The sequence below is a fragment of the Onychomys torridus genome, chromosome 11 (assembly GCF_903995425.1).
Source record: "Onychomys torridus chromosome 11, mOncTor1.1, whole genome shotgun sequence".
In the NCBI taxonomy this organism is placed as follows: domain Eukaryota; kingdom Metazoa; phylum Chordata; class Mammalia; order Rodentia; family Cricetidae; genus Onychomys; species Onychomys torridus.
This window is the reverse complement of record NC_050453.1, coordinates 3,336,980-3,362,303: the sequence shown is the minus strand read 5'-3', so window position 1 is coordinate 3,362,303 and position 25,324 is coordinate 3,336,980. Positions and strand designations below refer to the sequence as shown.

Sequence of the window (25,324 nt, the reverse complement as noted above, 5' to 3'; positions counted from 1 at the left end):
CTCTCTTGGGCTAATTCCATTCCGTTAGTAGTTTTCCACAGCAGGTATCCCATGACTCTGACATCTCTAGCATCTTGGGTTCTCCAAGGCAAACCAGGCTTCAACTTCACAGCTTCACACAAAGGCCTCTCTACTAGGCCTCCATTCAGGGACACCCTTGACACATGCTTAGCCTTAGTGGCTGTCCTTATGCACCAAGGCAACTTCTATAACCTGTTTCTTCTAACCTTAACTCTAAAGCTAGAACCTGTGGCTGAAGCTGTCAAGTTCTGCTGCTTAGTGGGGCTGGAACATGGCCCCCTGATTAATTACATGTTCACCAGCTTTCTGTATTCCTTCACTGCCATAGCTTGGCTGTCCTTGAACTTACTCTTTAGACAAGGCTGGTCTCAGACTCAGAGATCCACCAGTCCCTGCCTTTCCAATGCTGGGATTAAAGGCATGCACTGCCACACCTGGTTCTAAGCTTTTCTTTAATTCCTTTCCACAAGTTGGGAGCTTAGCTGGGTGGGATCTTGCCCTGAGGTCACCACTCCCTTTATTCCATTTCTTAATCTGTTTATCTCCATTCTACTTCCTGCTGCTCTCTTTCTCCTCAGATATTTCTCCTTGCTCAGCTTGCTCCTTTCACTATAAATCTTCATTAGAGTGAACACTAATAACCACATGACAGAGTCTATACTAGGCTGTTTTGAGATTTCTTCTGCCAATGTAATTAATCCCAAACTCTTCACTTTAGCCTCAGGCAGACTCTTTGGACAAGGACAAAATGCAGCCACTTCCTTCATCAAAACATCACAAGAACGGTCTCTAGGCAACATACTAAAATTCTCCTCTGAAACCTTTTGAGTGAGCCCCCCACAGTTCTCTTAGCATCACTGTCTTCCATGCTCCTACTAGTGTGGCCCATCAAGCAGTGCTTAAAGCATTCCACTGCTTTCCTAACCCAAAGCACCAAAGTCCAAATTCCTCCAAAGGAACAAATGGTCAGGCCTATCATAGTAATACCCCAGTCCCTGGTACCACTTCTGTCTTGGTTGGGGTTTTTATTGCTGTGAAGAGACACCATGACCATGGCAACTCTTATAAAGAAAACATTTAATTGGGGCGGCTCGCTTACAGTTTCAGAGGTTCAGTCCATTGTCATCATGATGAGGAGCATGGCGGCGTGCAGGCAGATGTGGTGCTGGAGCTGAGAGTCCTACATCTTGCAGACAACAGGAAGTCCCCTGACTGTCACACTGAGAGAAGCTTGAGCAAAGGAGACCTCAGAGCCCGCCCCCACGGTGACACACTTCCTCCACAAGGCCACACCTCCTAAGAGTGCCACTCCCTTTGGGGGCCATTTTCTTCCAAACCACCACAGATATGAACTCCAAAGTTTATGAGGTTTAAATAGAATTTAATATAAAATTTAGATAATTAAACAGAATTTAATGTAAATAAAAATGCAGCTTTTGATGATTACATTACAAAATTTTTAATTAGTTAATTAAATCAAGACAGCCAAGTAGCTCAGGCTGGCCTCAAACTTACTAAGATAGCCAAAGATGACCTTTGAGCTTCTGGTACACCTGCCTCAGACTCCCAAGTGCTGAGGTTACATAGAGTGTGTGCCAGTATGCCCTGTTTATGCCAGTCTGGGAATTGAACCTCAGGGCCTTGTGCTTATTAGGCAAGCAAATACTCTACAACTAAGTTATATCCCCAGCCCAAAGTTTTAAAACTTTATGAACATTTTATAGGGAGTAATTCCAAGGTAAGGCCTCATTCATGATCTTCTCCTCAGCCAGAATTCTTTAGAGGAGAAGCCATCCTGTGTCATTTTCTCTGTTATGTGCACAGCTGTGTGTTTGATACAAATACCTCAGTGCCTTTGAGCCTGGATGTTAGAAAAGCTGTTTTCAAGGTGCTGGGCTGGCATGCAGCCTGGATTCTGCTAGGCAACCCTCTGAAGTCATGCATGATCTTGGCTCAGCACAGCCTCTAGATACCCCCACCCTGTCTTCTGTGGCGTATTCATGGAGTGGAACCATCATCTAAATTAAGAAGCAAACTCATCATAGAGTGTGGAGATGTCTGCCCTGCCCTGTGTTTTCATGTATTAGATCAGCCACACAACTGTTGGCAAACTGTTAAATGTTTGGACAATATTTGAATTTTGTTAAATTCTAGAGTGTTGAGCCTGATAAGTGGACAATTTGACCTTTCTTACTGTTACAGATTTGGAAATCATGTGTCTAGTGTACGTGGATGTCCTACATCCTCTGTGTGCTGTTTTCTGCTAAGTATCTGCCCTTATCTGTCCATCTCCATCTGCAGATTCACAACTGACACACCTCAAGAGTTAGCCTCACTTTTTAGCATGGCCAGAGCGGTGTCCCCATTTTCCTTACTGGCTGCAATGTCTGTAGGACCACAGAGGCATTCCCTTGATGACTTGGTCAACTTTTCTTTTCTACATCTCTAAGCAATTTATTCAGGTGTAACATCTGAGAACTCCTCTCCTGTCTGTTCCCACTGCATTCCTGGTACATCAGGCCTGACTTTTTTCTTTCTTCTGCATACTAGACACTTGCGTTCTAAGGTCTAGTAAAGGAAATGTTTATCTACTGTGAGCTACAGCTTGGAGACATCTGTGAGCCTCGTGCAAATGAGTGTAACTCTGCACCTCCTCTGTGGGGACTCAGATGCGGGTTCTGCTCGCCTGTGAGGAAGCTGCAGCTTGGGTACCAGCACTTCCTTTAATGAAGGTCGCTGGTCCAGAAAAATGAGAGAGAAGCCATCTTGATCCCAGGTCGGGATGATTTAGTCTTGATCTGTTCTTCTTTGTAGAGATGTCTCCAAGGTCCCTTTTCCATTTTCCTGGCATCTAGGTCGTAAATATAGTTCCAGAGCCTAAAGCATGACATGAACCTCTAAGTGAACTCAGTCGGCCACATCTCTCAGTGTCTAGAAGGAACATAGAATGACAAAGTCACACCAGAATCAGAAAATCAGCACCAAGGAGTCCTTGCTCTGCTTAAACCCTTCCTATACCCTCCTGCTGGTTACCTTTATGGCTGAGAATCCATAGTCTCTTCTACCATCTCCATGTTGTCTACGGCGACATTTCCTTTGCTGTCTGTAACCAGTCATAGAACTGACGCACACCCAGATTCTGGAATGACCGTTCACATTTGTAACTTTCGAACACTAGGAGCCTTCCCCATGAAACAAAGGGCCTGGTATGCTAAGGCACTCATTCTTCTATTTCCGGATCTACTGATTTCCCATGTAGGTCTGCCATTAGAGGCTTAGTTTTTAGGGGCAGAAATGGAAAAATGGAGACTTTTAAAAAAAGAACACAGTCAAATCAACAAGTCTTCTTAAATTCAATTAATATTTTCACTGTGTGTACATGTGTGTTTGTATGTGTATGTGTATGCATGTGTGTATGCATGTATGTGTGTCTGTGAATGTTTGTGTGTGCATGTGTGTTCATATATGTTTACATCATGTGTATGTGTTTGCATGTGTGTATGCATATATGTGTGTGTTTGTGAATGTGTGTGCATGTATGTATGTCTATTTATGTGAGTATTATAAGACGAATTGCTAAACAGTCTTATTAATAAAAAACCCAGAGCCAGATATTCGGGTAAAACCTGAGAGATCAGAAAAGCAGAAAGAAGCCAGCCATGTTCTTACCACTTGGAAATCCTCAGTCAAAGAGAGAGCTACTTCCTGTATACCCATGCCTATATGCCTTTCTGTTCTACATCTCACTTTCTCTCTCTGCCCAGCTACATTACTTCCTATCTGTCTGTACAGATCTCCCTCCAGACCTCTATGGTTAGTGCTGGGATTAAAGGCGTGCGCTAACATTGCTGAACTTCTATGTTTACTATAGTGGCTGGCTTTTCCCTCTGATCCTCAGATAAGCTTTACTAGGGTGCACAGTATATTGGGGGACACAATATATCACCACAGAGTGTGTGTGTGTTCCGTGCTTGGTGTGGAGCAGATGTTTAACATGCGCTTGCAGACAAATGAATACTTGCTGAGTTGGTAATGAGCTTTTGGGTTGACTTTCAGTTTTATGTATGGAGAGCTGACCGATAAGGACACGATAGAGAAGGTGCGCCAGACCTTTGAGAACTACGAGATGAATTCCTTTGAAATCCTGATGTACAAGAAGAACAGTGAGTATCAGACAGCTTCGGCTCTCCTTCCGTGTGCTGAGAGTGGAGAGCAGTTTTTTCCTCTTTCCCCGCATCTAGGCACCGGAAGTAATTGTGTGTCACTAACAATTAAGACTTCATCTGTTTTCCTCCTATGTTAGAGTTTTTCCTCTTGGTTTATTTATGAATTGCTGGTGGAAGGTGCTAGGAGTTCTCCTGATGACCCCTGGAGGCAGCGCCAACAGCAGGGCATGACACATTTGCCTTTGTTTTGGCCACAGTTACTTCCAAGTATGTAATGAAGTTCATAGCCATGCTCAAGTATAGAACTTGTTTTTCTCTTAGGAGGCGTCTTGCTCAGCAGAGTGAGCTATCCCAGGAAGCAAGGAAGGTGGAGCACAAGACAGGGCAGGACTCCTTGGTTCTGTGGGGGGTTGTGCTATAAATCAAACCCAGAGATCCGTGTGTGCCAGGCAGGCATTCTATGAGATGAGCTACATCCTCAGGCCCCTGGTTCTGTTTCTAAGAACTACTTTGTTTATAAATAATTCTACTCTTTGATTGAAGAAGACACCTCATGTCACTCTCTGATCTACTCCACACCAGTATACACATGTGTGCACCTACACACATCATGTATATACACACAGGTAAACATGCATACACACAATCCTGCTTTTTATAAATGTAGGGTTGATTGGTTCTTGGTTCAATAACATTTCAGGAGTGGCTCGGATGCGGCAGTAGGGTGTGTGTTTAGGTGGTGGTATTCCAGGTGCAGTGATTGACAGTTGGCTTTGGAAAGCAAAGGGCATGTGCTGCTTCCATCTGGGAGAAGCTGGGGCTCTTTCCTGTTGGTGTGGAATGCTGGGTAGGCAAATGAGGGGACTGTTTCCTTGGTGGTCATGCAGATGTTGCTCTGGTCATGAGCAAGTTCAACAGTGCTATACCCCTCTGTTAGCAGGAGGAGTGAGGCAAAAGATTTCAAGGGGCTCTAAGCTGGTCCTTTTAGGCCAGAGCTCTGAACAGGAGCATGCCCTTGGCGGCCTTCTCATGGAGGAGGCATGGGCTGCACATGTGCCCCAAGCTAATAGAGTAAAGGTCGTGGTTTTCCACACTGGAGCCTTTATGTACCGAACAGTGTGACTTGCCCCATGTCACAGAACGTTAATTGGTAGGCTTATCACATAAAGAATGCCTTGCTTTTCTATTTTGCTTCAGTTTTAAAGCCTTATTAGACTAGGCATTCAGCTTGTCCAAATTCAACTACACATGAAAGAAAAGGGAAAGAAAAGGAGACAAAGTTTAAATTGTAAGTTATTCCACTTTTATTTATTATTTATTTGTTCTATGTGTTTTTCACATCATGTATCTTGATCCAATTCATCCCCCATCCCTTTGCATCCACCCTCCACTCCTGCATCCCCTCCCCAATAAAACAAAATTCAAGAGAAAAAAGGAAGGAAAAATGAGAAAAAAAAAAGGGAAGGAATTAAAAATCTCGTAACGGAAATTGCAGTGCGACCCAAGTCACACCATATACCTCTTTGTCCATACATTTCTATTTGCAAGTGTTCATTGCAAAGAGTCATTGGTCTGGTTTGAGGTCCCTGCTCTCCATGTTTGATGCTGGGCCCCTAGGACTCTTCTGGGACATCCTGATGCTGCCCTGTGTTGTGGAGATCCTGCAGCTTTGGGTCTGCAGGTCAGGTCCCTTCATGAGCTCCAGCAGATCATAGATGGGGTGGATACTGGGGTTTTGGCCTGGGCAGTTGTAGGGTTGGTCCACCAGATGGGAAATAGGGACAACTCTCCCATGGTCACAGTTTGGGGGCTGGCTCCCCTACATCTGCGCTAACAGTGTTGGCTCTCTTGTGCTGCCCTTGCGAGGTGCAGGACCTGCTCTCCCGAGTGTTGCAGCTGGTGGGGGTGTGATTTTACTTTCCTTTCCTTCCAGGGGACATAGGCCCCAGAGGTAGTAAAGATGAAAAAGGGACTCCCTGCTCCCTGAGGCCCTGCATGGTGAGCACCTCACTGCACTGAAAGCGATTCTCCTATTGGGAGTTTGAGCTTTAGGAAGGCAGGGACTCCATGCTAGCTGAGTGGTCCATCTGCTTGACCCCTAAATGACCCACATCTCTCCTTACTGAGGTTGTGTAGGCTTATGGAGGGACAGATGACGGCCTCTGAAGTGGCTTGCTGACCCGAACTCTGCTGTGAGGTGTGGTGATATTGTGTTCCCCAATATATTGTGCACCCTAATAAACTTATCTGGGGTCAGAGAACAGAACAGCCACTAGATATAGAGGCCAGAAAATGGTGGCACTCACACCTTTAATCCTAGCATTCCAGAGGCAGAGATCCATCTGGATCTCTGTGAGTTCAATGTCACACTGGAAACAGCCAGGCATGGTGACACACGCCTTTAATCCCAGGAAGTGATGGCAGAAAGTTCTGCCATCAGAAAGGTATTTAAGGCGTGAGGACCAGGAACTAGAGCTGGTTAAGCTTTCAGGCTTTGAGCAGCAGTTCAGCTGAGATCCATTTGGATGAGGACACAGAGGCTTCCATTTTGAGGAAAAGAGATCATCTGAGGAATTGGCAAGATGAGGTTAGCTGTGTGGCTGGTTCTGTTTCTCTGATCTTTCAGCGTTTACCCCAATACCTGGCTCTGGGTTTGTTTTTATTAATAATAGCTTTTAAGATTCATGTTACAGTGAGGTTGATGCCAAAACTCTTCAAAAGCTGTTGTGTCACACCTGATTTTCACTTCTGTGGGAGCTCAGAAGATAGGAATATTGAGAGCAGTGCAGAGGATGGAGGCCCGGCTTGTGAAGTTTCAGAGGGAAGTTTAAAGACCCTTTTGAATTAAGATTCTGTGGTTCTGGTTAGCTGGGGCCGAAGAATCAGCTGTGATTAACAAGATACCAGAACTGCTAAATCGGAATCTTGCTTTATTGGGATGCTTGACACTAGTTGGCTGGAGCTTATGAAATTAACAGTGATTAAGAAGAGACCAGCACCACTGAGGTGAAATCTTCTGGGAAGTGTTTCCTGAGAGCACAGAGAAGCTGTGTTTGAGGACCAGCCAAGGTTGTACCTCATGCTGGCAGCTGTACTTGGTAATATGTGAGAGTCACCCTGGTGATGCTGGTTTTGAAGGTATAACAGGGTCATGGAGAGCAGCTGAGTCTCGGCACTATGAGAGGTCAAGGGAGGCCATTGGTGAAGGTGCGGCCTCAGCGGCAGTTGAAGGCCCAGGACTGAAGGGGTCACGCAAAGAAGTAGGCACCATGAAGAGAGCCTAGGAGAGGCTATTGGTGAAAGTGCAGCCCAGTTGCAGCAGAAGATCCAGCATTTTGGAGATGCCAGGACCATGGGAGAGGAACAGCAGCAGCAGTGGAGTGGAGCCAGCTGGTGTGGTGGTATTGTGTTCCCCAAAATATTGTGCACCCTAATAAATTTATCTGGGGTCAGAGAACAGATGGCCACTAGATACAGAGCCAAAAATGGTGGCTAGAAAATGGGTCAGAGCAAGCTATAGCAGAAGCTGGGTGGTGGTGGTGCACGCCTTTAATCTCAGCACTTGGGAGGCAGAGCTAGGCAGATCTCTGTGTGTTTAAGGATACAGCCAGCATGGAGACACACGCCTTTAATCCCAGGGAGTGACGGCAGAAAGAGAAAGATATATAAGGCATGAAGACCAGAAACTAGCAGCATTTGGCTGGTTAAGCATTCAGGCTTTGGACCAGCACAGTTCAGTTGAGATTCATTTGGATGAGGACTCAGAAGCTTGCAGTCTGAGGAAATAAGACCAGCTGAGGAACTGGTGAGGTGAGGTAGCTGTGTCCTGTTCTGTCTCTCTGATCTTCCAGTGTTCACCCCAATACCTGGCTCAGGTTTGATTTTATTAATAAGACCTGTTAAGATTCCTGCTACAAGCTGGAGCCTAGAAGACAAGCTGTGTGTGCTGCAGAGGGCAGAGCTGGAGAAGTGACGAAGCCCTTTGGAGGAGTCCAGAAGATCATGAGTGGATCCTAAATAATGGACGTTTGGAATTTGGTTTTGCTTTGATTTGATTGTGTCTATGTCTTGATTTTTCCCTCTTGAAGGAAGTGTTTTACTGGAGTCCACAGTTGAGAGACTTGAACTTTAAAAGACTTTGGGTTTTAAAAGAGATTGGATATTTTAAAGGGACTGGAATTTTAATGTGTTTGAATTTGTAAAGACTGTGGAACTCTTAGAGTTATTTATGTTTTCGTGTGAGATCTTGGAGATGAATAAGGAAGGACTGTGACTTAATTGTGATTGTGTGTCAAGTTGACAAGTTGTGCTGGCTGGTTTTGTGTGTCAACTTAACGCAAGCTAGAGTCATCAGAGGAAGGAGCCTCAGCTGAGGAAATGCCTCCATGAGATCCAGTTGTAAGGCATTTCATGGTGGATGGGGCCATCCCTGGGCTGGTGGTCCTGGGTTCTATAAAAAAGCAAGCTGAGCAAACCAGGGGAAGCAAACCAGTAGGCAGCTCCCCTCCATGGCTTCTGCATCAGCTCCTGCACTCCAGAATCCTGCCCTGTTTGAGTTCCTGTCCTGACTTCTTCAGTGAAGAACAGCAATGCTGAAGTGTAAGCCTAATAAACCCTTTCCTCCCCAACTTGGCTTTTAGTCGTGGTGTTTTGTCATAGCAATAGAATCCTAACTAAGATAGGAGTCAAAGGACCCTTTTCACAGGGGTTGCCTAAGACCATTGGAAAACACAGATGTTCACATTATGATTTATAACAGTAGCAAAATTGCAGTTATGAAGTATTAATGAAATAATTTTATGGTTGGGGGTCACCACACCATGAGGAACTGTATTAGAGGGTTGCAGCGTTAGGAAGGTTGAGAACCACTGCTTTAGGAGGTGGAATCTTGATAGAGGAAATACATCAGTTGGGTGGGTATGGAGGTTTTATAGCCCAACCCCACCTCCTGTTCCTTTTCTGTTTGCTGACTGCCAGCCCCATGTGACCCAAATTAATCCATTTCTCCTTGAAGTTTGTTGTTGAGGTATTTTATCTCAGTGACAGGAAGGAAATTAACAGACTAGATGTTTATAAGGCTCTAAGTTTTCCTTATTAGCAAAAAGCTGGGTGTGGTAATGTTCTCCTATATCCCAAGCACTCATGAGGCTGAGGCAGGAGAATTGTGTTTGAGGCCAGCCTGAGCTACATAGTGAGTCCCTGTTTCAAAAAACCAAAGCCAAACCAGACCAAAACCCAGGAAAACAAAACAGAACTTATGCTATGCTGTGGAAAAGTCCTCTTGTACACTGTCAAGATTTGTCACTTGAATTGGTTTAATAAAATGCTGATTGGCCAGTAGCCAGGCAGGAAGTATAGGTGGGGCTACCAAACTAAGAATTCTAGGAAAGAGAAGAGTGGCATCAGGCGTTGGCAGCCAGACACAGAGGAAGCAAGATGAGAAAGCCATACTGAGAAAAAGTACCAAGCCATGTGGCTAAACCTAGATAAGAATTATGGGTTGATTTAAGTGTAAGAGCTAGTTAGTAATAAGCCTGAGCTATTGGCTGAGCAGTTATAAGTAATATTAACTCTGTGTGGTAATTTGGGAAGCTGCTGCTGGGTATTTGGGAGTTCCTGGCAGGAGAACAATGCTAAGGTGAATGTCGGCAGGCAGATGTTCTGTTGACACTGTTTCCTGGAGGATGACAATCACTGTGTCAAAGACACATGTTCCTGAGACATTTGCCAAGTGGTGGCTTTCCACTGTGTAGCCGGTCTGCAGAGTGTGAGTGGCTGACTCACTGCACCTCATGAGTGTGAACACTAACTCTCAAATGATCAAACTGCCCACATTAAAAGTTTTTGTCTGTCGATATTTTAGCACTGGTGAGATTGAATTGCTTTTCTTCCTATCTGTCCTTGTCAGGGTCTTATTGCTGTGAAGAGAAACCGTGACCACAGCAACTCTTACAAAGGAAAACGTTTAATTGGGGCTGGCTTACAGTTCACAGATTTAGTCCATTATCATCATGGTGGGAAGCATGGTGGCATGCAGGCAGACACAATGCTGGAGAGGTAGCTGAGAGGTCTATATCTGGGCTGGCAGGCAACAGGAAGAACAAGTGAGCCAGTAAGCCTGGCTTGAGCTTCTGAGACCTCAAAGCCCACCCTCTATGACATACTTCCTCCAAAAGGCTACACCTCCAATAATGATACTCCCTATGAGTCTATGGGGCCATTTTTATTCGGCCCACCCCTCTATTCATTAAAATCACCTTTTTAATGTTACATGTTCAGATTCTAGGTCTTTCTATTCTATTTAATTCTAGTGATTTTTCCCACTGGTATTTATAAGCCTTTTAATGTTTTTGAACATGTATATGTGTGCATGCCTGCATGTGTAGTGTGTATGGGTGTATGTGTGTGTGTGTACATGCATGTGCCTGTGGGACCAGAGTTGATATTTGGTGTCCCCCTTGTTTGATACTTTATTTACTGAGGCAGTCTCCTGCTGAAATTGGGACACAGATGCCCGCCAGCTTGCTCTGGAGATTCTCTGTCTCTGTCTCTTGAGCACTGGGGGAAAAGTGCTTTGTGTGAGTTCTGGGACCTGAACTCCAGTCCTCATATTTGTCTGGCAAGCTCTTTACCTGCTGAGCCAGGTGGACAAGCTCCTTGGAGTATTGTGACTTTTCTTTCTCTTTCTTACGTGTTAAGTGTTTTTGATTATCTTCTATTCATAGGCACCTGCTGGGGGATGTCTTTCTGTATATGGTGAATATATGTTGTTCCCATTGGTTAATAAATAAGCTGCTTTGGCCTATGGCAAGGCAGGATAAGAGCCAGGTGGGAAATCCAAGGAGAGAGACAGGAAAGAAGAAAGGCAGAGGCAGAGAGATAGGAGCCCGCTGCCGAAGGAGCAACAAGATGTCAGCAGATGGGTAATGCCACGGCCATGTGGCAACATATAGATTTATAGAAATAGGTTGATTTAAGATGAAACAGCTAGCTAGCAATAATTCTTTCCCATAGACCATATAGTTTGCAATTAAGATTAAGCCTCTGAGTGATTATTTTATAAGTGGCTGTGGGACCGTGGGGCCACACACGCAGGACTGAAGAAAACTTTGACTATATGCACCAGCTTTTTGTCTACCTTTTTGGGGAGCTGGGCGTGAATAGCAAAAGGCTTCAGTTGGGGTGGTTGGGAGTGAGTGTGGGAGGTTTGTATGTTGGGTTATTTTGATGCTTTTCCACCTGTTGGTTGGTTGGAAAACCTGGCATTCCTAGAGTGCTGTATCTTTCATCATGTTACTGCATGCTCAGGAGGCTGTGTGGTTTTCTTGCAATAATGGTAATTATCATTGAATGAACTAATTCAGCAAATATTTATGTGCTCACTCTTGTGCTGGACTAGTTTCCTCATTTTTCAAACAAGAAAATCAAGAAACCTTACCTCTGAGTAAAAGCCATGCAACTCTGGCCAGTGTCTTGTCTTCTGCTGCTGCTCCCCCCACCCCCACCTGCCACCCCACAGTGTGTGTATGACTCCATATTTGAGGATGGTTGGTAGCTGCATCTCTGAGCTTGGAGCAGCTGTGCAGTTAGAGATGCCCAGGGGAAGGTATCCTGCAGCAGTGCTGCTGGGCCAGTGCTTGCAGAAGGAGCTGCTGGCCAAGTGGCTGTTGGTTCCCACTGGCAGCTCAGCCCTGACGATAGCTGAGCTGAGACCCTCACATGAGAAACAGCTTCTGCCTTTCAGGAATGGGTGAGTGTGGAGACAAACATGAGTCCTGAAATAGTCATACTTTGTCTATTTTCCAAATGGTTCATCTTTTCTATATTCTATGAAAGAGCTGCTGATGTGTTGTGCCTATCAATCTTAAATCAAACACCCATTGAGGGCTATTTTCCATATTAAAATTCTCTTTTATGTTTAGGAACTTAAAAAAAAAACACATAGAAGTGGAAAAGAATTTTTGGAGACAGGATCTCACTGTGTAGCTCCAGAGGGACTGAATTTCACCCTATAGACCAGGCTGACCTCAAATTCACAGAATTCTGCCTACTTATGTCCCCAGGGTGCTGGGTTTAAAGGTATGCACCACAATGTCTGGCAGATGTGAATTTTTTCATCTGTTTTTTTTTTTTTTATGTTTCTGAGTTTTATAGAAGGTTTTCAGGAACTTCTTTTCTCATCCAAGTAATAAAAGAACTCTTCATTTCCTACTCTGTTATCCAAATAGTTGTGTTAAAATATTCTCTAGAATATTAATTTGGAAATTTTTTATGTATTATGTGAGGTTAGTATTTAAACTGATTTTATGCATTGCTCAGTGAATTGCCATAGTATTGTTTATTAAATAGTTCAGTTCTTCTTGATTTGAAATTCCCTTGTCTTTTGTTGTTTGTGTGTGTTCTTGTGTGTGTGTGTGTGTGTGTGTGCACATGCTTGTTTGTGTGTGCACTTGCATGCATGTGAATGTGAATGCATGTGTGTGTGCATGTGTGTGCAGGCCAGGGGGCAATCTCCATGTCATTCTTTTTTTTTTTTTTTTTTTTGAGCTGAGGATCGAACCCAGGGCCTTGCACTTGCTAAGTGAGTGCTCTACCACTGAGCTAAATCCCCAACCCCTCCATGTCATTCTTTAGGAGTCATCCACCTTGTATTTTGAGACAGGGTCTCTCATTGGCCTAGAGCTTCTTGAACAGAGGCTGATCACTGAGCCCTTGAGAGCTTCCTGCCTCTGCTTCTCCAGTGCTTGGATTACATATGAGGACCACTATGCCAACTCTCTTATATGGGTTATGGTGATTGAATCCAGATTCTCACATTTGTATAGGTTTCTCTCCTGAGCCCTCTCTGCAGCTCTACCCTTTTCTTTAAACAATAAATCCGCATATCTGCATGTGTGTTTCTGTCTTCTTGTTCTTCTGCTGTGTGAGTGGGTGCAGCATCCACTCTCTTGGGCTTTCCATGCTTACTACAGGGTTAAAGTTACAGCATCTATCCCATCTCACAGCACTGTGAGGTATAAACTGGAGCCTGTCAGAGCCTGGCTCATTGCAAGTACTCAGTAAAGGATGATGCTTTCATAGCTGTTTGTCTTGCAAACAGACGCTTAATTATTACAGTAGGTAGCCACTGTCTTTATCTTTTTCCCCCTAAGGCCACCATTATTTCTCTATTTGAGTCCAATTCCAATTTATCAAGCTCTTAAGAATAGCACACGAAGCAAAGTCACACTGTGACTCTGACCGAAATTGCATTTTATTTATACATTAAGCAGGAGGTCTGACATCTTACCCCGTTGTACTGTCTTATCTACAAGCAGCTCCACTCTCCAATTATTTAGCTTTCATTCCATGTTCTTTAATTATGTGGAGGCCTAAGCATTGATTTTTCTAGCTTCCCCCTCGCTGTGGTTAAGACAGGCCCTCTCACCTCAGAACAGGGTGAGTTTCCTCAAACACTTTGAGATAAGTTTTCTTTTAAGTCCTTGAAACAGCGCCAGGGGATTTCAGGCGTGAGAAGAAGAATTGGAAAGGAAGAAGGGAAGGGAAGTGGTGGCTCTAAACATCCATGTATGATGTATGTTTATTTTTACCTAATCCTAGGGAAGTTAGTTATCCCTATTTTGTATGTGGGCAATTGATGTTGAGGGAAACTAAGTTGCCATGACCAGGGCTCAAAGTAAAGAGAGAAAGGATTGAGACTTGGGCTTGGGGAGGCCACTCCCCCCTGCCTCATGCTGCCTCACATTTCTGCATTCATCATTTGTCTTAGTGGAACTTAACCCCAGACCAAATGGTCTGTTCCTAAGCCAGGCTGCTTTTCCTAAGTCCAGTTTCTGGACCTATCAGCATGGCCAGCATGTTGGAATCATTCCCAAGAGCTAGTCAATGTAGGTTGGTCTGTTCTGCTGTTTTTAAAATGATCTGATGCCTAGAGGTCTGGTTATATAGAGTACCTGGGGGCGGGCCTTAAGGAAGAGTGATGGGGGCTCAGACATCTCTCATACATCCAAACCTTGTGTCTTATTTCCTGGCTACCAAAGTTGAGGATGTGCCAAGACCAGGCTAAGTGGCAGGGGACATGATCTCCTTAGGGATGATGGTCAGAGTGAGTAGAGAAAGGTGTCTGACCTGGAACTCACCTCCTATTGACCATCCTTGGCTGTGAATGGACCCCTCTCCCAGCAACAGCAGATGCCTCTCCATCAGCGACTCTGTCAGGTACTACCTTCCTAGGTTTGTACATCCATCTTCCTCAGACATAGAACGGGGCATCAAATGCTTACTGTTTTCTGTATGTGCATATCTGGGCTCATGGCTAGCCTGAATCATGATGGAATAGTCTTGCTGCAGTTCTGGGTTCTGAGACCTCTGGAGTCTGTCTGCTCTGGCCTCTGCCAGCAGGAAGATCAATCCAAGAGCCAAAAGGGTCCTGACTCTCCTTAGGACCTCCAGAGAGGAAGATGTGAGATTGGATGGTGGGGGTCCAGACTCTAGAAGGTTCATGTTCACTTGAAGTAATTCTTTCATCTATTGAGAGTCCCAGAGATGGTTCACTAGATCAGTGGTTCTCAACCTGTGGGCCATGACCCCTTTGGGGGTTGCATATCAGATATCCTGCATATCAGGTATTTACCTTGCAATTCATAACAGTAACAAAATTATAGTTATGAAGTAGCAACGAAATACTTTTGTGGTTGGGGGTCATTATAACCTGAGGAACTAATTGTATCAAATTAGGGTCTCGGCATTAGGAGGGTTGAATGCCACTACACTAGAGGTAAATGCTTTGCTCTGAGGAGGATGGGTTGAAATCTCTGGTCTGTCTGTACTGGAGGACTCCCATTCTGCTGGAGTATTTTCAGGTGTGGAAAGTTGATCTGTTCCACTTGCTTTCTTAGTGATAGTTTGGGATGGAGGAAGGCCTGAGTGTCTGGGAAGACACTGCCACAGAACTGATGTCTCTGACATATCCACCAACAATGACTACCTGGTATAGAACAGGCCACTGGGATGGGCACACAGGGTAGTAAGACAGAGAAAGTAGGTCGAGACTCCTGTCCGTAGACTGGACTAGAGCTATTTAAGGAACTAGTCCCCAGTTATTAAGGGTTTTTTTTTTTTTTTTGTTTGTTTGTTTTTTGTTTTTTGTTTTTTTGGTAGGGGAACAATTCCTTGTCCATTATCAGAACAACTGAGATGTAGGAATCAAGAGATAGAGATGAACATGTCACTGTTAAGACTGAGAACACTAATCCTGAGGGTATGGTTTGTGTCTGTGGCAAAGCTTTCTAAAAGTGCCCCTGTAAAACACACTTATCCACCTGTCATGGGGAGCACCCGAGAATCCTAGGTCTCTCACCCTGCCCTTTGCATTTCCTCCCACCATTTACAAAGCAGGAGAGCAGAACAGAGCTGAGGTTTTGGTTTTTTTTTTCTTTTTCTTTTTTCTTTGAGATAGGGTGTCTCTGTGTAGCTTTGTGCCTTTCCTGGAACTCACTTTGGAGACCAGGCTGGCCTCGAACTCACAGAGATCTGCTTGGCTCTGCCTCCCGAGTGCTGGGATTAAAGGCATGCACCACCACCACCCAGCAGGAGCAGAGTTCTTGTCTCCTAAATTACCAGGAATATGAATTTCCCTGAGGAAAGGCCTGGAGTGTCACATGGAAAGATATCTTTCCAAAGGAAGCTGCACACCAGGAACAGGAGGTTTCTGCCTCCTTACTAGCCCTGGGGACCACCTCAAGATGAACTCTATGGCAATATTAACTTTTGATAGCAGCTATCTATGTAGACAGAAAGGAAATGATCAGAATGATATGTGTTTAATCAGGGAGCATTTATTTCTAGAAATGACAGTTAGCGGAACTGGATAGAGAGAGGCATACAGCTTGTACAGATGGCGCTGCTGATGACCCAGGACTCTGGAAAAGGGACAAAGGCTCCCCAACATGATGCATGTGGTAGTTCTCAAGATCTCAGAGTAGTGAGTTCTCACAAGCCTTGGCTCCTTCCATCTGGCCTAACACGGGTTCTCTTTGCAGCAAAGAGAAGGTGTTTTCCTGGCATGTTTGCGCTGTGCTGTTGGCTAGACTATCGCCAGGTGTGGCTTGGTGCTGCCACACTCTTTTTGGTTTACTCTTGCTTGCTTCCGTGCAGAAGGTTTCAGGTCCCACAAGTTCTGCAGAGGCCCTGAAATGCAGGTATTGAAACCTTCCAAAAGCAGTGGACAATTCCAAGGTCATGTTTTTTCTTGGTTTTGAAATGCTGTTCTTCTGAACTGTGGATTTTCTTTCAAAATGTGCTTTTCTTAGGGAGGTGTTATAATCCATTGGCTTTCTAAGAGCACCCCAAATCTGACAGTTAAAATTATGCAGAGGGGAGAAAGATGAGCATTAATTATGGATGTGTATTTCAGTGACCAAGATTTAGGGGTGACACATTTTCATTTGATCTATTTTCTGACTGCTTATACATTTTAGGGTTATTCATACTTACACAAATTCAGCTTTTGGCCCATGCTTGCTCAAACATGTGCACAAGGATGATAGTTTCACAGGCTGCATGTGGACAGTGGGAGTCTTCAGCAGCCAGGGACAGAGTCTGTCCAAGGTTGGCAGTGTCCACCTTGGCCTGCACTTTTCACTGTTACCCTGAGCTCTTAGAAGTCTTTAGTTCTCTGTATCCAAGTTTCTTCCATGAGTGCTGGTGAGATTTTGAAGCTGCTTTCTGTTTTATGAGATTTCAGACTCTGTGACAATAAGAAAGTCCCTGCTGTGTGGTCACTCTGTAAGCTTTCATCTCAGCAAGAAAAAAAGACTGTGGGATCTCCCATGCCTGAAGTAACAGTGAATTAGTATTTGTATCTATCCACTCCCAAGTCCTTGATTCTCCAGCCCCTTGGATGAGGATAATAAACAAGTGACCACCCTTTTGATGTTCCTTTCAGGGACACCCGTGTGGTTTTTTGTGAAGATTGCTCCCATCCGGAATGAACAGGATAAAGTGGTTCTGTTCCTGTGCACATTCAGTGACATAACAGCCTTCAAGCAGCCCATCGAAGACGACTCGTGCAAAGGTTCGTAATTCTGGTTTGTGCAAGTACATTTACACGTTTTTCCCCCGTGCAAGTACATTTATATGTTTTTCCCCCTTGACTCTAGATTTTGCTACAGAAAATTTGAGGTTGCCAAGGCAATCTTGCACAGAGATCAGGATTTAAATCTTAGTTTGTGTCGGGTATTATGTTATTCTGCAGTGTGCTTGGGGAAGAGAGAGACAGAAAATGTTGTTTGGTAAAGCATTTATAAATTAACCCTTTCACAGTTACAGTTTGATGAAAGGAAGCAATCAGGCACATCTGGTCTCACCAGGACACTTCCAGGTGTCCTTCCCTTTTTCCTCCATCCCTCCCCTACTGGAGATTAAACGTGTGACCTTGTGCATGCTAGGCAATTGCTTTCCCACTAACCTATTGCTCTTGACAGGTTTTCAAGGTCACCCACATGCATAAGCATAGTCATGTTTATGACGTCCATGTATATGTCTTTGGGTCTGACTTGTAGACTGTTGCAGCCTCTTCAGATTAAAACTAGAAATCAGGCACTGATGATCCTGAAAGGGGAGATACCAGGAAAATCGAGATGTTAGTAAATGACTGTGTGTCTGCCATGGTTTTGAAACCAAAATATGGGCTGAATTCATTCATTTGAACCATCACACAATTAGGAAAATGTTAGATACACTCATACACCCAGCACCAAGCTCTGAACCCCACATACGTGTCTAAATGTGACTATGTGTGTCTGGTCACATTGCGTGTATGGCTGGTTAATTGATTTCAAATGTGGCATTACTGAGGCCAGGGTCTCGAGCAACATTTCTGTAGGGGTCATTTGATCAGCTGCCTGGCCTTAGATTTATCCAGATTGTAGGTGTGCATTGTTTGGATAACAGTAGAGGCTTTGGAAAGGAGGTGGCAGGGTTGCTGGGAGAGTCAGGCTCCTGCACTAGCCCAGCTCCCTGGGTTAACCCAGCATACTGTTGCTGGGAGTCTGAGATCACAGGGATCAGGGTACTTCTTTCACACCCCTCTCCTTTAGTTTGCACTCAATTAACCAAGAACCCAGCAGCTGTTTTGTGTTGCCAGGCTACCTGGCTCTGTGGTTGGCTTTCTGCTCCAGAGCTGTGCTCTTGAGGATCCCTGGGCTGCAGCTGAGAAATGCCAGTGGAGTCCAGGGGAGAGGCAGGCTGGGGCATGTCACCCTGGATGTGACAAAGACTGTTAAATGAGCCTCACGGGGCGGGGTGGTGGGGCGGGGTGGTGGTGGTAAGAGGCATCAGTGTGTGCCCTGGGCTGTGTCTCTGAGAGTCCTTAAAATAGCGTCACATTTAGACACATTTATGGAGTTCAGATCTCAGCGATGTGCACACCAGCCTGTGCCACCCTTTTCCAGGATGTGGCAGCTCAGAGAGTCAGTTGCGGATGGACCCCTGGTTTAAGACAATGTCTCTCTTCCCGGAGTCTTCCTCTTCTTTCAGGCGTCTCACTGCCTGGTTTCTAGTTTTGATTTGAAGATTCCTCAGAGTAGCAGATAGTATATGGTGAAAGGCTATGGTGAAAGGCCGTTTGCTTTTTAACCTAACAAACCCAGAAGTGATGTTTTAAGGGAATTCAGGTATTTTGACAATTGTTTTTCAAGTGTTTATCTGAAAATTTAAAATAACATGGTTTGGTCATGTCAAATGTTTTCTGTTGAGATCTAGTGGTATGTGACTAGTATTATTATAGAAGAAAGGCATAGCCTTCTGAGTGTGTTTCATGTCTGGCTCATAAGTATCTACTTGATTCTCACAAAACCTGAAAGAAGTGATGAATCAGAGTGATGGTGTGAGGCTTGTTTGGGTTTATTTTCCAAGAATCATGTGCTCCACTTACTTAGCCTGACCTGCTCCCATGGTGCATCTTGTCACTGATGAGAATCTCGGTGCATTCTCTCCCTCTCTCCCCCTCTCCCTCCCCTTCCTACCTTCTTAACTATTTCCTATTAGCCAAAGTAACTTCTTGGGTATTAATTCTTATTGTCAATGAAATAACATGAATAACATGTGGCTATTTGTAGACAACTTAGAACATACACACACACACACACACACACACACACACACACATATAAAACACATATTTACATATAGACACCTGTGCATATGCAGAAACATACTTGAACACATATACACCCATGCATGTACATATGCATATACATATACACATACATGTGTATATACATGCACACACACACACACACACACACACATATATAAACACATCTACATGTTCACACACATTAGCTTTCAATGTGAGAATCCTGGTAGGGATACCAGCTTAATGCCACCTCAAAGACATGACTTTCTAAGTCTAATGCTGGGTGATGCTTCTGCTTTTCTCTGGCCCACTGTGGTAGCACAGTGATATGCTCAGGACAAAGTCAGACTTTAGATTAGTCCATTTGTGATGGAAAGGCCTGGGAATTGGTGTGATGTGATCCAGATGGGAAAAGTGCTGGTGTGTGGCTGGATTGCTGTGGCTTGCCCTTGCTTTCTGGATATACTCTTGGTTATTTTCAACTGATCCTGTGGGGTTCACAGTTCAGCACCTCCGTCAGCATCTCCCTGGGCCTATTTAGAATTCAGCATGAGCTGGAATGGAAGCAAGAAGACAATAACACACAGAAATCTCCCCAATAGCCTCGGGGGGTCCCTACTATCTGATTAGCTTTTTAAACTCACGTGTGTTCAGATCACTTGGCTTTGTCCTGTACTTGACGTTTTGAGTGCCTGGGTGGTGTAGGTGCGTCTGGAGAGTGGTTCAGGAAGCCTGCCTGTGACTAACACCTTTTCTCTGAACAGCTAACTCAACCAAAGGCCAACAACTGGATAACAGAGAGTTGACCACTGGGCTCTGGGATGCTCCCTCAGCCTCTTCACTCACTTCCACTTCTCTCTGCTGTCCCTTTGACTAATTCCCTGACTCAAGTGCCACATGCATGTCACTGAGCAGGGGCTGAGAGTCAGCAGGGTTTCCTGTCTGGTAGTGAGTGGGTGGGCTACCCTGAGGCTAAGAGGAGGGTGCATCACGCTCCGCCGATTGGTCTTTATCTCTTTACTTCTTTTATGGAGGGCAGGCAGCACAGCCTTTGCTTTCCTCTTCTAAGCTGAGAGGCTGAGCATGTGGGGAGAGGAGTGTGAGGCTTTGACCTTTGACTCTCACCTCTACATTGCTCACAAAGCATGAGTCACCCTCTTCTTTTCTTGAAACTTGTGGCAAAGGTGCAGACTCACCATGTGTTGGACTTTCCATTCGGAAGTGAGCTTGACCAAAGGTGGTGTCCAGATGAAAGGGAGAACTCCAGAGGGGATTTTGTAAGGGCCGGGATTAGAACACTGGAGGATGAGGGCTCCTTCCTGGGGCACGTTGATGGGATACTCTCAGGAAAGATGAGTCAGGTGCACATTACAGCCTTGCTCCTTCCAGTGCTGATGGATCATCTCTGCCCAGGGGATAATGGGAAGGTTATTAGTGAGTGAAGCTGCTGACGTACCCACTGTAGACTTCTCATGTTTGCACATTGATGGGGAAAAGACTCGAGTGTTGTACACGGACCACTTCTGTGGGTTCACAATTCACGGACACACAGGCAGTGGTTTGTGCGGCCACCTGTGTGCATCCACTGCTCAGTGTCAGCGCTGCTCTAAGTTGAAGGAGAACCTGTCTTTGGGGGAGATTTTAAAAAGCACATCCCACTGAGCACCTTTAGTAGTGGTGTCCATGGGAAGATGTCAACACCCCCTGCAGAGTCTAGCCTGTCCCTCCTGCTGACCCCAGTGGGGCTCCAACAGTCACTGTGCACCGGGTCTGCAAGTCACAGAGTTCCGCATCTCTCTTCCTAGTATGGGATGTGGGGGATGAAGGTGCCGCTGGTGCCCATTAGAGCATGGTGCTTCTGAGTGAAGCTTAGAGATGATTTACTGTTCTTGTTGTATTGAGCAAAGCTTATCAGATGAAAAATTCTAAAGGCAATACAAAGACCAAGTCATTCTCCCTAGTCTGACAGTCCTCTGGATTCTAGATCAGTCTTGGGAAGGTGCTCCAGGGTAAAACTTAGAAGATGAAGTTTCTCAGACGGCACCAACATCTCAGTATCATATATCATATATGATAATAGTTGCATGCTCTGTTTATTTGCTGTGAGCCCCATGTACATGTTTATGGAGAGCCTGGTCTTGAGGCCTGATAAGCTTTCAGAGGTCTCATAGGTCAGCTGTCTGGTCAAAACCTTGATTTAGATGTTGTCTGTTGAGTGTTGGAATATTGTATCTGGGGGACTTTACGGGCAGCAAGGATCATGTAGACTTCTTAGATTCTCTGAAAACACCTGCCCTCTATGACCTACACTGATAAAACCAGCCAGTGCCTTCCTTCATACACCCAGAAGTCGATCATTCATTTCTTGGTCTTGGAGAAGACAATGCAAATCTGGCTAGTTGCATCATTTACAAAGTCCAGTTTGCAGCTCAGTTTCTGCAAGATCAGAGGATGGAGGAGTTGAGACTAGCCTGAGGCAAGTCACCCAAGGCAAAGAACCAACTCCATCGCCTGGTATGAGCCAGTGAAAGAGCCATGAGCAGAGAAGTCTGGACTCTAGATACTTCCTCGAATGTTGGTGCACTGGGCCTCCTCCTTATGTGTGTAAAATTCCAGACACCTGCCCTGCTGTGTCAAGGCTGTGATCAGAATAGAGCTCAAGTGTGTTAGGAAAACAAGTTACTGCCCCCACCTCAAAACTTCAGGGTGAATTGATGGACTCATGGGAGCTCCAGAGGACACTAGGCATTGTCCTGTGGTATCTCTGGGTGAGAATGCCTGTGTTCTTTTGGTGTGTGGCTGACCTTGTCTCTGTGCTCTTCTGCCTGCTTCAGGTTGGGGGAAGTTTGCTCGGCTGACCAGAGCTCTGACAAGCAGCAGGGGCGTCCTGCAGCAGCTGGCCCCTAGTGTACAGAAGGGAGAGAATGTCCACAAGCACTCGCGCCTGGCAGAGGTAAGGTTGGCATAGCCCACCAGCCTCACTTCCTGGTGGTGTGTGGGCTGGTATGCTGGTGTCACTTCCTGGGGGCACGTGGGCTGGTATGCCAGTGTGAAAGGGGACCCCTGTCCCCCCCCCCACTACCTTCTTGACTGGGACTTTGGTTTGTCTGGACTCTATAAACTGTGCTATCTAGCCTGTTGTGGGCATCACACTTTGCTGTGTGTGAAGGCAGGCTAGAGACAGACTTGGATTCAGACTTGCATGTGATTACAAGTTCAGTTACTTTTCTTAGGACACAGTAAGGAGCTGGAATTGCCTTTTATTTGTAAAGGAGGCCTTTAAAAAAACTTACAAGTCATAGACGATTTTGCTATTTTAGTAATACATTCTATTCAAGGAAAACATGATATAGGAATCAAAAGAAGAGAATGAAAATCTGTGATCTCTGGCTGTGTAGTATTATTTGGTGCACATTTGATGCCTTCCTTTGGACACATCCTACTTCCTAAAGAGGAAGAATTCCACATTTAACGTTTACGAGGTTGAGATGTACCTGAGAATGACCATGTCTTCCTTTCTTTACTTTATATATCTATGAATCCTTCTCAGGTTAGTAAATGGTCTTAAAGTTGTTGATTCGATAACCTCTGAAGTAAGGACAATCTGAAGTGGTGGCGTTCTCCTGTTTGCTGGGATGTGTGAAGGGCTGGAAGCCACGATAAGTACCTGTCAGGGTTAATGCACCTTCCTCTCCATACGCCACCTTCAGTCAGGCCTGGTCTTCAGATTCTCAGTGAGGTGAGGGTGGGACCTTCTCAGGACACATCATGCCTCCCTCAGCAAATCTCTGTGTTAGCCAAATGTGTCAGCACAAGCTCTCAATTTGCTTTGAGATAGCCAGTCAGCTTTTTAGCATTGGTTAAAGGTGTGGCTCTTCTGGCCTAACTTCTGGCTTCTAGTTTTCTTAAAGGAGAAATTCCCAGCAAGCTGAGCTCTAGTGGGTGTCCTGCACACGTGCAGTGCATGTTGGGTAAGCCCCAGGAGTTCTTGTAGCTTTTGCCAACAACTCTTTTGTTGCGTTTGTTGTTCAGGGATAATCCCAAGCTTAGAACCACAGCTAGCACTTAATAGCTGTTGAGCAGTGTTATTTAATTTATAGAAATTAATTTAATGAAGGGAAGAAGGAAATAATCTAGTGTTTTGTCTACCTGTCCCACCCCTTGATTCCAAAATGAAGCAAGAATCTGGGACTCATCTCAGGGCAAGCTTCTGATAGTGGCTTGCTGATTTTATGGACCTTTTCAGGGTACTGGCTTTTGTTTTTTGCTGATTTCTCTGTTGACTTTCTGTCTTCCATTTTATTGGTTTCTGCCTAGATTTAGCTATTTATCTTAGCCTTCTTACTTTTGATTTAATTTTTTCTTCTTTGTCTAGTTTCTTAAAGTAGATGTTTAGATTACTGATTTTGGTCTTTCCCTCTATCGAAACATAATTTTTGATAAATTATAGTCTTAGTTAAGTTTTTATATACTCTCAGTTAAAATACATCTTCATTTATTTATTTGTGTGTGTCTGTGAGGGTGCACGCACCCATGCACACTCAGAGGTCAGAGGAGGACATCAGGTGTCCTGCCGTATCACTCTCTGCCTTATTCCTTTGTGACAGGGTCTTTCACTGAACCTGGAGCTGGGCTAGTGACCAGCATGTCCCAGAAGCCCTCCTGCCTCTGCTTCAGGCAGTGCTGGGGCTACAGGTGGGTGCATTCGTGGGCACTGTAAATTTGAACTTGGGTCCTCATGCTTGCAAAGCAAGCTTCTTACCCACTGGGCCATCTCCCCAGCTTTCCTCATAGTTCTCACAGACTGAGATGTTGTGTGGCTGTGCAGCATTGTTAAGTGTCCTCGGAGAGCTGGCCCCAGACTCTGATGCTGCCTTTGTCCTTGATACAGTTGTTTTCTCCGAGTGTGGTCTGTTGTCACCTCGCTTTCATTTGATTAGCGCTAGCATGGCACACCCTTCCCCATCTCATCTCCATCTCATATTTGATACGGGGCCTCAGATAGCAAGTGGCTGGATTTTTCTTTTTTAAACCAGTCTGGCAAGCTAAGCTTAACGTGATTGTGACGCTCAGGCTGCTGGTTGTCCAGTTGGTACCTCTTCTCTGTTCACTGCCCTTGGTTTTCGCCCCTGTGGTGTGGCCCACTCTTTTTCTTCTTGTCTTGTTTTTGTTTTTGTTTTTGTTTTTGTTTTTGTTTTGTTTTTTTGAGACAGGGTTTCTCTGTGTAGCTTTGTACCTTTCCTGGATCTCACTCTGTAGCCCAGGATGGCCTTGAACTCACAGAGATCCGCCTGCTTCTGCCTCCTGAGTGCTGGGATTAAAGGCATGCACCAACACCGCCCGGCCCTTATCTTGTTTTTAATTGGACATTTTTATTTTTCAGTTTTGGATTAGATAAAATGTGCTTCCTTTGTGTATGAGTATGGTTTATGTATGTGTCCATGTGGGTATGGGTGTGTACATATCTTGGGAGGCATGTGCATGTGTGTGTTTGTGTAAGTTAGAAGTCAAAGTCAGGTGTTGTCTTCAGTCACTGTGTGTGTTGTTTTTGAGACAGGGTCTCTCCCTGAATCTGGAGCTCACTGACTCATCTAGGCTGGCTGGCAGTGAGGTCCAGGAACTCACTCACTCGCTCTGCCTCCACAGCACTGAGATCACAGGCATGGCACTGCTGTACGCAGCTTTTTGTGCAGGGGCTGGGGATCTGCACGCAGTCTTCTTGCTTGCACAGCAAGTGCTTTGCTGGGTGAGCTATCTCCGCAGCCCTCAGTATGCTTCTTTTAATTCTTTCTTTGGTGGTTTCCCTCAAGTCTGTTCATATGTTCACACACTGTACTGCTTCATGGACAGTGGAAATACCCTCTAATAACAACATAGCCCCGTGTTCCAGTCCATGGGTCATTGCTTTCCTTCATGTCCTTTATAAATGTACGTCTACATGCACATTGTCACTGTTATTGCTACTACATGTATGCATGCATGTATGTCTAGATGTATG

General features: G+C 45.0%; 1 protein-coding gene across 2 annotated transcripts in view; it reads left to right on the top strand.

The window, feature by feature from the left end:
- Nucleotides 1–25,324, top strand: part of Kcnh1 (potassium voltage-gated channel subfamily H member 1) — a 309,683-nt gene that overhangs the window by 26,568 nt on the left and 257,791 nt on the right. For both annotated transcript variants that reach the window (XM_036202710.1, XM_036202709.1), the window contains exons 3-5: nucleotides 4,078–4,184; nucleotides 17,134–17,262; nucleotides 22,161–22,279. In XM_036202710.1, coding sequence (XP_036058603.1) covers nucleotides 4,078–4,184; nucleotides 17,134–17,262; nucleotides 22,161–22,279 — 355 coding nt within the window. The remainder of the gene's footprint in view (nucleotides 1–4,077; nucleotides 4,185–17,133; nucleotides 17,263–22,160; nucleotides 22,280–25,324) is intronic.